The sequence below is a fragment of the Trichosurus vulpecula genome, chromosome 7, assembly GCF_011100635.1.
Source record: "Trichosurus vulpecula isolate mTriVul1 chromosome 7, mTriVul1.pri, whole genome shotgun sequence".
In the NCBI taxonomy this organism is placed as follows: Eukaryota; Metazoa; Chordata; class Mammalia; order Diprotodontia; family Phalangeridae; genus Trichosurus; species Trichosurus vulpecula.
In genome coordinates, this window is record NC_050579.1 from 94,154,694 (window position 1) to 94,170,182 (window position 15,489).

At 40.8% G+C, this 15,489-nt stretch overlaps 1 protein-coding gene across 1 annotated transcript in view; it reads left to right on the forward strand.

Moving 5' to 3' along the window:
* Positions 1-14,704, forward strand: part of AGPAT4 (1-acylglycerol-3-phosphate O-acyltransferase 4) — a 51,333-nt gene extending 36,629 nt beyond the window's left edge. The window contains exons 6-7 of the mRNA XM_036769443.1: positions 6,809-7,007; positions 10,782-14,704. Of these exons, the coding sequence (XP_036625338.1) occupies positions 6,809-7,007; positions 10,782-10,873 (291 nt within the window). The 3' untranslated portion in view covers positions 10,874-14,704. The remainder of the gene's footprint in view (positions 1-6,808; positions 7,008-10,781) is intronic.
* The last annotated feature ends 785 nt before the right edge of the window (positions 14,705-15,489 follow it).

The following is a 15,489-nucleotide window of genomic DNA, read 5'->3' on the forward strand; positions in this document are numbered from 1 at the left end:
GACATTGGAAATAATAGATAAACTATAAGCTTTTTTTTGTTCAGTCGACAAACATTTATTTATTTGTTATTTAAACCACATGCAAATTTATTATTTATTTTAAACATTCATTTTAAAAAAATTTTGAGTTCTGAATTCTCTCCCTTCCTCCAACACCTCTCCCACCCATTGAGAAGACCCGCAATGATATCAAACATACATGTGAAATCACTAAGCTGTAAGTTTGAGAAGCATCTATAGAACATACATAGTTATGCTTTCCAAGACTTCAACCACCAGGGAGAAACCAGGACTAACTCATTATTTGGGAGCTAATTTTTCCCATCACATTCCTCTTTTACCATCAACTATATGGACATTAATTTGTACACTGTAGAAATACTTTGTCCTTAAGATTTGGTGGGAAAGAAAAGAAAGCATGGTTGGTGCCTTTGAGAGCATGATGGTCTTTGTTTATTCAGCAAATGTTTATTTACTGGCCATCTAGGTCGTGAAGAGGAGAGAACACTGGACTTGGAGTCAAGAAGCCATGAGTTCACACCTGGCTGCAGTCATTTACTATTTGTGTGACCCTGGGCGAGTCACTGAATCACTGCTTGCCTCAGTTTCCTCATAGGTGAAATGGGAATAGTAATAATATCCACCTCCTAGTCTTGTTGTGAGGCTTAAGTGAGATAAATATTAGTAAAGCCCTTTACAATTACTAAAAGCAATTTATAAGTGCTAGCTGTTATGAGTGGTTATTATGAGCAAGGCACTGATGTAAACACTGAGGGGGATATAAAGATGAATAATGCATAGTCCGTGGCCTCAAGAAGTTTTCAGTCTTGCCAGGTTTTCAGTCTTGGGCAGAGCTGATGCAGAGACAGGAACCATCTATGCTTAGGGAGATGTGAAAAGCTTCATGAGAAAGTCACATATCAGCTGGTTCTTAAAGTGTCGGTAGAAGTTTGACAGGCAGACTGCAAGAACAGCATTCTAGGCAAGGGGAACAGAATAAGCAAAGGCACGAAGGTGAGAAAATACAAACATGTTTGTGTCACATCAGGGAGTCTAGTTCAGGTAGTGCACAGGCTATGTGGAAAGGAACAATTGTAACAACAGCTAACAAGTAGGTCGTACGTTAAGGGACAGTAGAATATAAGAGTATAAGATACATATACATACACCCATATATACGTATACACCCACACACACATATATATGTATATGTACATATATATATACTGTAGAATATAAAGCAAAGTACACTGGGGACAAGTAGTGAAGATACTTGCATGCCTTGTGAAAGAACATGTTGGATTCTGCTGGCACATCCCCTCTAAAATTGCTTTTGCAATAATGTCGTCATTACCTTATGACCAAACTCTTCTAAGAAGTAATGAAGCCTCAATATAATATCGTTGGATGAGTATCCATATATGAATATTATGCCTTAGTAATTACATGGCACACAGTAGGCACTTAATAAATGTTTATTGGTTGATTCATTTCTCCTCAAGCTACCACCGAATATAGCCAGATGATACTTGGCTGGAGAATGCCTGCTCACCATTAAAGGTTTTCAGCAGTCAACCTTAGAAAAGGAAGAGGGACGCTTGTTTCTCTGATACATAAGAAAATTTGGATAAAATGGACGGATGGGGAAAGTGGCAGCAAGGACGGGTAATGAAGGGTGAATGCCAAGGTCTGGCATGCCCCTGTGAGACTTGGGTTAGGATTACTAAAGCTCAGGATAAGCAGAGGTTGACAGACGAAGGGCAACCAAAAAGGCTGAGGATTTGCTGCTGTTGTTCATTAACCCTCCTGGAGAAACAGGAGAATCAAAAATAGATTTTAGATTGAGAGCTAAAAGGGAACTTAAAGGCTATAGAGTTGAGCCCTCTCATTTCACAGATGGGAAAACTGAGACACAGAAAGATTAAGTGGTGTGCCTAAAGTCATAGTGCTAGTGTCTGAGGCTGTTTTCAAACCCCTGTCTTCCTGATTCCATGTCCAGTATTCCACCCACTCTGGGGGAGCTGGATGGCTCTGTAGTGGATAGAGCTCTGTGCTTGGAGGCAGGAAGACTTATCTTCCAGAGTTCAAATCCAGCCTCAGACACTTACTGGCTTTGTGACCCTGGGCAAGTCACTTAACCCTGTTTATCTCAGTTTCCCCATCTGTCAAATGAGCTGGAGAAGGGAATGGCAAACCAATCCAGTATCTTTGCAAAGAAAACCCCAAATGGGGTCACGAAGAGTTGAACATGGCTGAAACGACTGAACAATATTCTACCCACTACGCCACCGAGCTGTAGATGGAATGCTATCCAGGGCTGAGACTACAATAGAAAGGGGTTCTTAACTTGGCGGTTTGTGAAATTATTTTTAAAAATATTTTGACAATTATACTTTATTCTAATTGGTTTCATTTGGAATATTTAATAATATCAATTAGTAATTCCTTTTGATAATAAAATTGCTAACTACTTTTGATAACTAATTTCAGTATCATTGGTTTCTTTTATGTTTTATTTTGTGCATTTAAAACCACATGTATGGGAGGGTACCAGAGGGGCACCAGAGTGCCAGTGGAGTACATTACTCACACACAAAAGTCTAAGAGCTTTGTTTGGGGACTCTGCCACACTCAGACCACCTCTCCAGACCTGGGTTCTTTTCTGGGCAGCACGTCTCAGGAAGGGATATTGATACATCCACAGAAGGGCCATCAGCATGGCGAAGGGGGTTTTGATCACTCCCGTATAGGAGCATAAGTTGGAGGCTTGGTGAGGTAGCTACGCAGTACAGCAGATAGAGTGTTGGACTTGAAGTCTGCAAGATCAGAGTTCAAATTCTGCCTCAGACACTTTATTAGCTGTATGACCCCAAGCAAGTCACTTAGTTTCCCTTAGCCTGAATTTCCTCATCTATAAAATGAGGATAGCATGCACACACCCACACACACACACCATAAAAAATAAAATCATAATATGATTTTGCTATTGTTCTTGAGGATCAGATAATATATGTAAAGTGCTTTGCAAACTTTAAAAAGGTTATTTAAAATGAGCTCCTATTGCCATTATCTGTAAGATGCAAAGGGTAAGTTAGATCTCTAAGTGGTGCAGTAGATAGAACATTGTACTTGGAGTTAAGGGTGCCTGAGTTCATATCTGGCCCAAGACCCTTACTACAGTTATCCCTTCCCCATTGCAACAACAGTTTTGATATATCACAGGTCAGCATAAGAAATTAAATGGGAATTTAGGGGGTTTTGCAGAAGCTACAGACGACATGCAAAGGCCAGCAGCCGATACAGAAAAAGTCTAGAAACTTAGAAATGAATAAGGTGTATGTATCGTATTGTATAATATCAACATATTTTATCTTTGAATACTATAATAATTCAGACTTCTTCTCTGTTGCGAAGGGAGGGCCCAAAATTTTTGCACAGATTTTTCCAGGTTGCCCCACCCCTAACCCCTGCCATGTGGGAGGCATAACTGTTGTTGTGTTGCCCTGCCTCCTTTTTTGTCATCTCTAAACTGGGAGTAACAGTGGCACCCACCTCCCAGGGTTGTTGTGAAGACAAAGTGAGATAATATTTGCCAAGCATTTTGCAAACCTTAAAGTGCCATTTAAATGCTAGCAGTTATAATGTTCCTTCTAGTTCTGGCAGTCAATTATCTTCAATATTTATCCACTTACATAGACCAATGAAGTCCTCCCTAGCCATCCAGTTTTCCTCCTATGGTCTCCATCTATAACCAGACACACTCAAAATATATGCACATGGAGTGAGGGAGGGAGAAAGCTAATATAAGAGAACAGAGAAAGTATATTGCATATCTAATTGATTTTAATCCAGCTCATTTGAATCGATGCCAGGCCAGGAGCCATACTTATTTTTTGGTGGTAAGTTTAAAGCCTATTTTTATATAACAAAAGCTGAGAGTTTATTTTCCTCTGTGTGGTGATTTATTTCTTGTTACCCAAAAAGCACCGACCACTCTGTTCAGCTTAGTTTCCAATCTCTTTGGATAAAGCTTGTGTCAGAGATAACTATCTGATCATGAGTTCTTCACAGCCTTGGTCATAATCTGACCAAAAGTTGCAGAATCACAAAGTTTGAAAGTTGAAAGTGACCTCTACAGTAGCCATCTTTTGTATTACATACATTACACTTTGTAATACATGACTTGAACTCAAAAGAAATTTCCAGTATACCATACCTGATGAAGGAGTCTTAAACGTCTACATGAAGACCTCCAACCAGGGGCCATCCATCACCTCTCAAAGCTCAAAGTGTTAGAGAGCTTTTCCTGAAATTGAGTCTAAAGTTACTTTTCTGCAGCTTCTGCTTGTGGCTCTGGGTACTGATCTCTAGAGCCAAGAGAGAGAAGGCTGGTCTTTCTTCTACATGACAGCCTTTCAAATACCTGAAGACAAAAATGAGAGCTTCCCTTCAGCTTCTCTTTTCAGACTGTGTATCTCCACTTCTTTCAGCTCATTTTCATATGATTCAAAGAGGGGAGGACCAGTAAATATTAATTAAGCACCTACTATGTGCCAGGCACCGTGCTAAGTGCTTCACAAATATTATCTCTCTCCTCCTCCCCCTCCCTTCTCTCCCTCTTCCCCTCTCCCTCTTTCCCTCTCTCCTCTCCCTCTCCTTCCCTCTCTCCTCTCCCTCTCTCCCTTTCCCTCTCTCTCCCTTTTGGAGGGAGGCAATTGAGGTTATGTGACTTGCCCAGGATCACACAGCTAGTAAGTGCCTGAGGCTGGATTCACACTCATGAACAACTCTGGGAAGCATCAAGACAGGATTCAGTAAACCATTTGTATCATGGCTTAATTGTTAATTTACCCCCAAGAAACCAATATGGAGGATTCTTAACATTTCCTATTCAGTCAAGTGGCTTGGAAGCGATTTATTTTTTTTTTTTAGCATAAATGAATCTTTTCATCATCAGAAGTTTTCTCTGCCTGCCCTCCTACCTTACATTTGCTTAGTGTTTTATGTTCACCCAACACTCTCATATACATGCCATAGTGAATGGAATGTTGGATTGGGAATGAGTAAAAACTGGGTTTGAATCCCATTTCTGACATTCGATAGCTTAGTTTTCTCTATGTTTCAATATCACCTGTAAAATGGAGATTGTAATGCCTTTAGTAATAGGGTTGTTGAGACGTTTAAAGGAATAGTGTATCTAAAATGCTTTTCAAATGTTAATTACTATTTTTTTCCATTCTTATCATATGATGGCACTCAGATAGAAATGGTATGATGACAAGTTCTTGTCTTGCTGTTATCCTGTAGCTAGTGGATAGATCTTTGGGCCTGGAGTCAGGAACACCTGATTTTAAATTCTGCCTGAAACATGTGACTCTGGGTAAGTCAATTAACCACTTGTCTGCCTCAGTTTTCTCATCTGTAAAATGGAGGTAGTAAAACCAGCTACATTGCAGGGTTGTTGTGAGGACCAAACAAGATATTTGTGAAGCTCTTAGTGCAGTGCCTGGCACGTATAAATATATGCTTTATAGGCTATATATAAATGTTTATTAATTTCCCTATTATCTTTTCTATTTAGTGTTCTCCTAGCTGTTGTACAGATGGATAAAATAATTGCATTTTGTAATTGAATAAGAATATTGGGATGCTAAGTTCAGTAACATATTCAGTGATGTATTTTTCAGTTCTATTCTCATGTAGCTTTTATTTCTTCCCCAGATCTCTATATTTTCCTAGTTTTTCAGTCCCTGGAAACAATGCATATTCAATATGGCAGCCTTTATTAAACACTGCCTTACGTTTTTATCAAAAAACATTGTGTTTGGGTACTTGCAGGCAACAGTTCTGTCTGTAACGATGCCTTAATCCCAGGAAAGTTTATTTGCTAAATACCGAAGGATATTTTGGTGATTTATATTTGTAATGTGGGGATTTGTCTTCTATTAACAGTTTAAATAGTAGAGAACTCCTGATGTATAATTTCAATAATAATGGCTAGTATTTGCATAATGCCTACTGTGTGCCAGGCACTCTGCTAAGGGCTTTTAAAAATATTATCTCCTTTGATGCTTACCACAATCTTGAAGGTAGGTGCTAATTTTATCCTTATTTGACAGTTGAGGAAACTGAAGCAGACAGGGGTTAAGTGACTTGTCCAAGGTCAGACTTGAGGCCAGATTTGAAAACACCAAGATGAGTCTTCCTGGTTCCAAACCTAGTGCAGTATCCACTGAGCTACTTAGCCGCCCTTGGGAATCAGAAAGACTGGAATTCAAATCCAGTTTCAGGCACTTACTAGCTGTGTGATCTTGGGCAAGTCACTTAACCTGTTTGCCGAGGCAGCAGCTAGGTGGCTCAATGGATAGAGTGCTGGACCTTGAGTCAGGAAGACCTGGGTTCAGATCCAGCCTCAGACACTTACGTAGCCGGTCAAATCGCTTAACCTGTGTTTGCCTTAATCTGCTGGAGAAGGACTAGCAAACCACTCCAGCAACTTTGAAGAAAACTCCACGGACAGCATGGTCTGTGAGGTCACGCAGTCAGACATGGCTGAACAGCAATAACACTGTATTTGGTTCCTTTTGTAATCCTATGTATTGTATGCACTTAAGAACACTGTTCTGAGAGGGAGTCTGTAGGCTTCACCAGTCTCTTCCAGAGGTCCAGAAGTTGAAGTCCCCTCCCCCCCGCACCTGCCCTAGACAGCTTGGTGTTCAGGACTGCCTCCAGTCCAGTGAGCTAAGCTGTTGGCACCCCTCCTCCCCCCGCCATGTGAGTCAACAGTTGTACCCCTTTGTCCTCCCAGGATGCCTTTCAGGAGGGATACTACAGGACAGGAACATATCCTGGTACCCCCATCGTGCCCCCTCGGCGACCCTGGACTCTCCTGAGTTGGCTTTTCTGGGCTCTGCTGCTTCTCTACCCCTTGTTCCAGCTGGTGGTTAACATGATCAGCAGCGGCTCATCACTGACACTGGCCAGCTTCGCCCTTGTCATCTTTGTGGGTAAGTGAGGCGGCTGATGCCTGGGCCAGGTGGGTAGGGGGTTGGAGCAAGCGAGCAGACTCAGCTAAGATGCTCCAGCGCTTTGTCTTAGACTTTAACAACCCGGAACTTCCGAAAAATGGAACCCAGGCTGGGGCTGGGAACGTTAGAATCGCTGGGGCCCTTGGTGGTCACCTAGTCCCAGACTGTGTTCTACCGAAGCCCTGGAGGCTTTCCAAGGAGTTGTAATGGAAGACAAGGCCTCAGAAGTCTGTCTCCATGTTGATCTCTGTGTTGGTCCACTCCAGCCACGTGTTGCTGCGGCTGGAGCCCTGGCCCCTGCGTGGGCAGTCATGACCCCATGTCTGCATGGGTCAGAGCTGCTGCTGAGGGGAGTTGCCAAGGCCTGAGGGAGGGGCTGAGCCCTGCAGGACAGAGTGGGTCCAGGATGGCAGCCGGATCAGCCTGGCCAGCTCCCCCTCAGCGCCTGGTCCTGAGCCCCAGAAATGACTTAAAACTTTGGCTAATGCAGCATTCATGGAGGGGAAGGAAAGGAAAGGAGAGAGAAGTCAGAGGAGAAGCCTCACCTGCCCTTTTGACATTAACCTAAATGCAGCCCTGCTATCAGGACCCTATATATTTGGGAGCGGGTTTCCAGTCATCTCTGGCAACTCCCCGTTTTCTCCTGTTGCCCTGGTTGGATTCCCCCTACTCTACTTTTCCCTGGATATTTTCCAAGTTCACATCTCTTTTCTTTGGTTTCCTTACCAGCCAGTCAATCATAAAACATATATTAAATGTCTACCATGTGCCAGGCACTGTGCTAAGTGCTGCGGCTACAAAGAGTCAAAAGATTTGGTATGGCTAGACCACCTTCCCTAGCATTTCTTTTCATTAATTCCCTTGATATTCTGGACATTTTGTTTTTCCAGATGAATTTTGATATTTTTTTTCAAGCTCTGTAAAATAATTTTTGGTAGTTTGATTGGTATGGCATTGAATAAGTAAATTAATTTAGGTAGAATTGTCGTTTTTATTATATTAGCTCGACTTCCCTACAAACTGATGTTTTTCCAGTTATTTAGATCTGACTTTATTTGTGTGAAAAGTATTTTGTGATTGTGTTCATATAGTCCCTGGGTTTGTTTTGGCAGGTAGATTCCCAGATTGCTCCATTGCTCCGGTGTCTCTGCCAAGAAAAACCCAAATGGGATCATAAAGTGTTGGATGTGATTGAAGTGACTGAACAACTTAGAAATATAGTAGTGGTGGTGGTAATAGCAGCAGTAATGGTAGGGGTGGTGGTTGTCACTCAAACAGCATTTATTACTGTATTAAGTGCAGAGCATACAAAGACAAAGTGTTCCTTACCCTCGTAAAACTTACATTCTTGGGTGGGTGGGTGGGCTGTGCAGATAAATAAAATGTAAAGAAATAACTCTATACTAAATGATACAAAATTGTTTAAGAAAGAGGCGGTACGGAGCAGGGGGATAGTCAGAAAAGGCCTTGTTTAGGTCTTTCTGGAGGTGGATCCATACCCACTGCCTTTGAAGGAAACTACAATTTTAAGAGGTTTCTGGAAGTGAGGCGTGCTTGCATCTTGGACAAGGGCTGCAGAGGAAGAAAAAGGAATGTCATGTGTGGGTAATAGGTGGCTAGCTATTTGGACTGGAAGAGTTGATGGAGTGAGGGGAGTAATATGAAATCGGCATGGCAAGGTAAATGGGGGCCGTGTCATGAGAGATTTCAATTGACAACATGCTGATTTGGAATCCAAAAAGTTGCCAGTAAAAATTTTTCAGTTGTGGATTGTTTTGGTCAGGTCTTTGTTTTAAAGGTAGCATCATGGTGGTTGTGTGTAGGATGAATTAGAGACAGAAGAGAGGAAAGGTTATTGCAATTATCTGGGAAAGAATTGATGAAGGTGGAAACCGAGGTAGAGGCTGCGAGTTGAAAAGAGAAAATAGATGCGAGAGATACAGAAGATGTAGTTGCGGACCCTTTAATGGTCCAAACTCTGCTACACAATGTGTGCCCGAAACTTTCTACATCAGTGCAGTTCTAAACAACCTCCTTCCTCCAGGCCTCCAAATCTTGTTTATTTACCCTAATAGGGAGTCCGCATGCAAACTTGGCTTTTAGCCAAAGAGTAGCTTTCTTTCCTTTGAGTTAGAGTGCTGGGCCTGGAGTCAGGAAGGCTCCTCTTTGTGAGTTCAAATCTGGCCTCAGACACTTACTAGCTATGTGACCCTGGGTAAGTCACTTCACCCTGTTTGCCTCAGTTCCCCATCTGTAAAATGAGCTGGAGAAGGAAATGGCCAACCACTCCAGTATCCTTGGCAAGAAAACCCCAAGTGGGGGTCATGAAGAGTTGGACATGACTGAAAAACAGCTCAACAACAGCAACGAAGGTGAATCATAACATTTTGTACAGGTCTGATGCATAGCATCACCCAGCATTTTTTTGTTTCCTTTTAACAATGATTTTCCTTATAATTAGAAATGAATCGGAAAAAATCAGAGTAGTTTTCTTAATTTTAAAAGTGCAGAGTATAGCGTTCTCAGGGGCTGCTAAAATCCTGATTCATCTCCTTAGAATCGGGATAGATTTTATTTTTGTTATTGTTTCTCCAAGTACCCAGAACAGTGCTTACCACACAGTAGATGGTTCACAAATACTTGGCACATCAATTTGAATTAAATTCATAGCAACTTCATGTCTTCATCCCAGCATCCTTGCCCAAGCGAGTTTTCTTTGGCCTTGTGCTCCTGAGTATTTTATCAGTGACCTAAATGAAGGCAGGGTACAAGGCTTCTCAAGTTCACCGATGATATAAAGCTTGGAGGAATAGCTAATATGAAGGACAGAGAAGGGATCCAAAAATACATTGGTGGACTAGATTATTAAGGCAGGTCTTCTAAGGTGTAATTTTGTAGGGACAAATGCAAAGTGCTATGCATTTGGTTAAAAAAAAAAAACCACCCAACTTTACAAAGGCAACATTGCCAAAAGCAGTGATTCATCTGAGAAAGACCTACAAATTTTGGTGGACTGCAGAGTCCTATGGCAGGAAAAAAAGCTACCTGTGATTTGGGACTTCATTGAGAGGCCGTGTTGAATACAGATTATAGTTGCACACTCATACAATTGCACTGGTTGGACCATAGTTGGAATATTATGTTCTGTCCGTGTGCCACATTTTAGGAAGGGCAAGTTGGAGAGAGTCCAGAAGAGGGGGTGAATAAGATCCTGAAGGGTCTCAGGATGCTGCTGCTGAAGGAATGAGGGCTTTTAATCCCAGAGAAGAGTCCTGGGAGCAGGCTTGCCAGGGAACATGATAGATTTAGTGTAAATATTTGAAAAGCTGTCATGTGTAAGAGGTTATTAAACTTGCTCTCTTTAGACTCAGTAGAACTAGGAGCAGTGAGTACAAATAAGCTATAAAGGTGGATTTAGACAGTGTAAGAAGTGGGGGTGATGTTGCTCTTCGCTCAGAGATCTTCAAGGGCAGGCTTTATGACCACTTGGTGGCAATATTGTAGAAGGGATTCTCAGTCAGTATGGGTTGCACTGGATGGCCTTCCATGTCCCCATGACTATGAGGTTCTGTGATTTTTAAGAATATTAACAGATCTTGTGAATTGGTAGCTTGCCCCCCCCCCCCCCCGCCAAAATTGTGAATTCTCAGCAGAATTAATTGAATCAAAATCCCAGGTAGGCTTGACCTCCCATGGGCTCTAAGCCTTTACACCCTAACTTCCTCCTGACTCTTGGCCTCTCTCTGTCCGCAGCATCTGTGGGTGTTCGGCGTATGATCGGTGTGACAGAAATCAACAAAGGTTCTACCTACGGAAACAATGACAGCAAGCAGAAGCAGAAGTGATTGGTTCAGGGACTGCTTTTCATCCAAAGGGAACTTCAGAAAACTCTTGATTCTCCTCACTTGGACAGAGTGATGAAGGTTGGATGAGAGACTACTGGGGATATATCTAAAGTCACTCTCCCTTTTTTGGGGGGGCTTGGTCTCAAAGCCAGATGGGGAAGAAGATGTATTCTTAAATCCCCTCTCCTAACATTTTTAAGCGGGTTTTCTTTCTTTTCGTGTGTGTGTGTGTGTGTGTGTGTGTGTGAGAGAGAGAGAGAGAGAGAGAGAGAGAGAGAGAGTGTGTGTGTGTGTGTGTGTGTGTGTGTGTATCTGTATGTATGAGCGTGCGCACCCATATATGCAGAAGGCCTATGTTTTATAATAATCCAAGACATACTTTGGGGGTGGGGTAGGGAATCCCTTTCATCCTTTGGTGCTGAGTTTTCTGTAACCCCTCTAAAAGGTTACCAGGGATGGAGCAGAGAGTGCTTTTACAAAGAGGATTAAATTATGCCTCCAAAAAATAATAATTAACCTGTATGTCTGGCACATCTGTGATATATGTTTACACAGGCCTCCTTCACTCTCTCCCCTTTTCCTCTTCCTGGCATGGCATTTTTGTGCTCTTTATTACAAAGTGATTTGGATACTGCTGAGGCAGAGAGCTGTCATGTCTGGAGACCATGAAGCCTTCTAAATGAGGTAGATGGACCACATATGTCAACTTCCTAGATAAAAGTATAATAGTCTAAGAGTCTGGACTAATAGACATCCATACCCAATAAGTAAGAATCTGCATATGTCTGGAAGGAGAATGAAATAGAAGATTTGGAAAAACTTCATGAAAGCTTTCGAATGGCAAAAAAAAAAAAAAAAGCCTTTCTTTTCTCCCGTTTGATTCCTGGGTTACATACCCATGGTGTTTTTGCTGCTGTGATTTCTCTGGCATCCATATTGTTTGTCTCCAAGTCAGCACCAGCATGCCTGTGCCCTTGTCACCCTCAAGACCAAATATAATACAATGACCTGGCAGATGAATACCTTTTGTGGGTGTTTCCTTGTCCATAACATCAGCTAATCGAAAAATGCAAAACTAAATACAAGCATGAGTTCATTGGCACAATCCAGAAATCCTATCTAATCATGGACTTTCACTTCATTAAAATACTGTTTAGTCTTTTCTTAGTTTTTTTTTTTTTTTGTAAACAGCTCATTGAGCTACTAAGGTTCTGTTTTTGTTCAGGGCAGTGGTCTTTCTTACATAACTCTTAATTTATTCTACCAAAAGATTCTGTCCATGAGACTTTGGGGCAGAATTTGGAGAGATGGCCAGTATGAAGGACCCCATGCTAACATCTGCTTGCTAGCCAACATAGCTAGAAAAAGCAATAATTTACCCAAAAGAGAACCATTTTATACAAGATAGGTTCCTTTAGGGACAATTGTACTTCAGGTAATGGCACCGTTGTTATACTGTTTGGTTTTTAAGTAACAGAGATATGGATGACTTTGACCATTTCTGGTTAGTTGTCTGGGAGTTTCTTTTTGTGGACAAAAAAGCCAATATCGAGTATTAATGTAGGTATTGATTCCTAGACAAATATGAGTTTAAAGGCTCATTCTGTTCAGACAGCTCTACTTTCAGACAACCTGTTTCTTATTCAGTTCATTAATATTTATTGAATGGGACTATGCTCTTTGGTGCAGAAGGCAGAGACCTTTCCATTTAAAGAGCTTTTGATCTATGAGGAAGGACAAAATATAAATGCAAGCAAGAAACAGGACCAATTATACTTTGGAATTGTGACTATCAATGAGGCCGATTTTGTATGAGGCTTGGGCAGTCATTTTCATCATTTTATGTCATACCTTTGTGTGTATATACGTGTACACTAAGGGCGAGGTGACTTAGGAAACAAACAAAATGCTTCTTCCTCATCATTTTCGAATGACTGGATTACAGTGTCATGAGACAAATCATGAGCTGTTTTTTAAACCTGCCTTTGAATGTTAACAAGACTAAGTATAAAGGGAGAAGGCGCTGGGATTTATCAGTGGTGGTCATTTCTAATATTGGATGTGATCTAAACCTTCCACCATGTTTTCTCATCCATCCTTTGTTCCTTGCTAACTTTAGAGAACAAAATATTGTCCTCATCTGTAGAAGTTTTTGTTTTCTTTAAAGAGATTCACTGGATTGTAAATTGTCTTTCATCATTCCAATTTGGCAGGGTCCTCTGACTTCTTACTGCTCCCACTTTGTGCTGGGTTTGACCCATTCAACAAAACAGTGTAAAAGACCCCAGGACAGTTGCTTGGCCAAGAATCAAAAACCCAAGAGGCCTGTTTAAATTGTTTCTTTTTAGAGTCAGGGAACTATCGATTAAGCCTCTCTCCCTCACTTCTTAGCATCTGTCTGTTTAACATGTTCATCTTGGGTAAACCCTCTCCAGAGCTTGCTCACAAAGCCAGTGATCATGAGGAGAAAAAAAAAATTAATCGTTTGTTAAAACCCAGTTACTCTCTATTAGCTGTAATATCTGAGTTCTTTTATAGTTGAAATATGGAACCGGGAATTTAAAACTTACATCTATATAATTAAATTGTATAACTAGGCAGATACGGTATCCTAGTGATCTAGCACCTGCCTAGTTAAGAGATGATTACCAATCTCTCCCTATAGCTAATCAGGGAACTTATTTGGAGACTAAACTAGGAAAGAAAGCTTATCCTAAAATTTCAGAAGATGACTTGTTTTGTGAGTGTTCCATATCCTTTAAAGATGAAACTGGGCAAAATACAACTTCACTCGGGCAACTGTTCAGTACAGCTTGCTTTCATTTTCAATATTGGCTTATCTCTTATAGTCACTGGCAAGTCTTCAAATGTTTCCAGTAGCCATGTCCATATCAATAAATGGAAAGCTGTTGCTCTGAAGAAAGACAGTTTGAACAGCAAATAAAAAAGCGTGTCCAAGGTTTAGAATCCTGCCATTATTTAGAAATTGGTGACGAGCCTGAACCCTTGTGATGGAGCTCACAGTAAACACCTGCTCATACTTATTGTAATGACAGGCACCAGGATGATGGAGAGTCCGACAAAGACACATATTTGACTATAGGATGTGCTTTTTTATTTATCATTAAATTCGAACATCCTGATGTTTTGAGGATTCATAACACTTCAGCAAGATAATGAAGCCACACTGTGAAGAATCTGCCTCAGGATCATAGGATCATAAATTTAGAAGCTGGAACAGACCTCGGAAGCCATTGAATCCAGTCCCTTTGTTTTAGAGATGAGGGAATTGAGGCCCAGTAAGAGCTGGAAAATTAATACAGATTGTTCTGCTCAAGTCCTTTTCCTCCCCCATTCTCTGCTAGAGATTTATCTCAGATAAAAGAAGTAGTAACCAGTCTGATTGATATATCACCTGTTCTCCAGGTTGGGATAGAGAATTAAGGACTTGTTGGGCTATCAGCCTACATAGGGAAGAAAAAAAGTCAACATGAGCTAGCAAATAGTATCATTAAAGGACTTTATCTCCTACGTTTTATTCATGTGAAACGGAATTTGAAAGTAAGATCTACCCGTAATCAGAGTTGACTCTATATTGTTACCCAGTCCTCCTTCTCCTAAAGCTTTTGGATGAAGTGTGTGTAATCCTGCCTGGAAAAGGTACTTGCCAAAATGTAATAAAAACTCTTTTGGTTTACTGTATTAAAAACCGTACATATTGTTGTCTTGTTAGGCATCAGTGTTTTTCCTCCATAAGCGACTGTGTTTTACAATTGCCTTAACAAAAGTAGTCTTAATTTTGTTTACACGGGAAAAAAATAAAAACAACTGAAGTACGAGTTTCTTGTTGTTGGCATTGTCTCATTGTTCACTTCCTGGAGTCTCACAGCCTTGATGCATGTAGGTGGGTAACACAGAGGTGGATTATGTGCAAGAATTCTGAAGCTGGAGAGCAGACTGCTCTATTAATGGCCTTTGAGAAAAAAAAAACAAAAAATCAGCTTTTATTTCTGTAAATGCTCTGGTCTGAACAGAATTCAAAAAGCACTTGATTTACTTGAGTGAAAAGTATAATTGCTTCAAATGAATAAATAATTTGACTTTGGGTTCCTAGCAGTACAGCTTTCAAGTAACAATTGAGCTATCTCATTTGCTTATTATTTTAAAAAAACTTCCATTAACACACAAATGTAATATCCAAACTTGGAAGCAAATGGAACACTTGAAATTTGGGATCATGCATGGAAATGTTTTGCATGACTTCACATATATAATTGATATTCCTTGCCATCTTGGTGGTTGAGGGATCAGCAAGATAGAATTTGGAATTCAAAATTTTAAAAAATGAATGTTGGAATTTGGGATTGTAGACCTTAGGATCTTTGCTTCATGCTAGGGAAAATGGTAGCTGCTTGGATTTAAGTTTTAAAATTCTTAAAATGTGACTATATTAGATGGACTGTGAGCTCTTTGAGGGTAGTGACTATTTTCTGAGGCACTTGGCACAGTACCCGGCACATAGTTGGCATAGTTGACATAGTTAAAGAAAAAAAAATGACCTTTAGTTGCCCTGTTCAATTAGTGAGGTGGCCTATGAACCAAAAGACAGGTTCTTT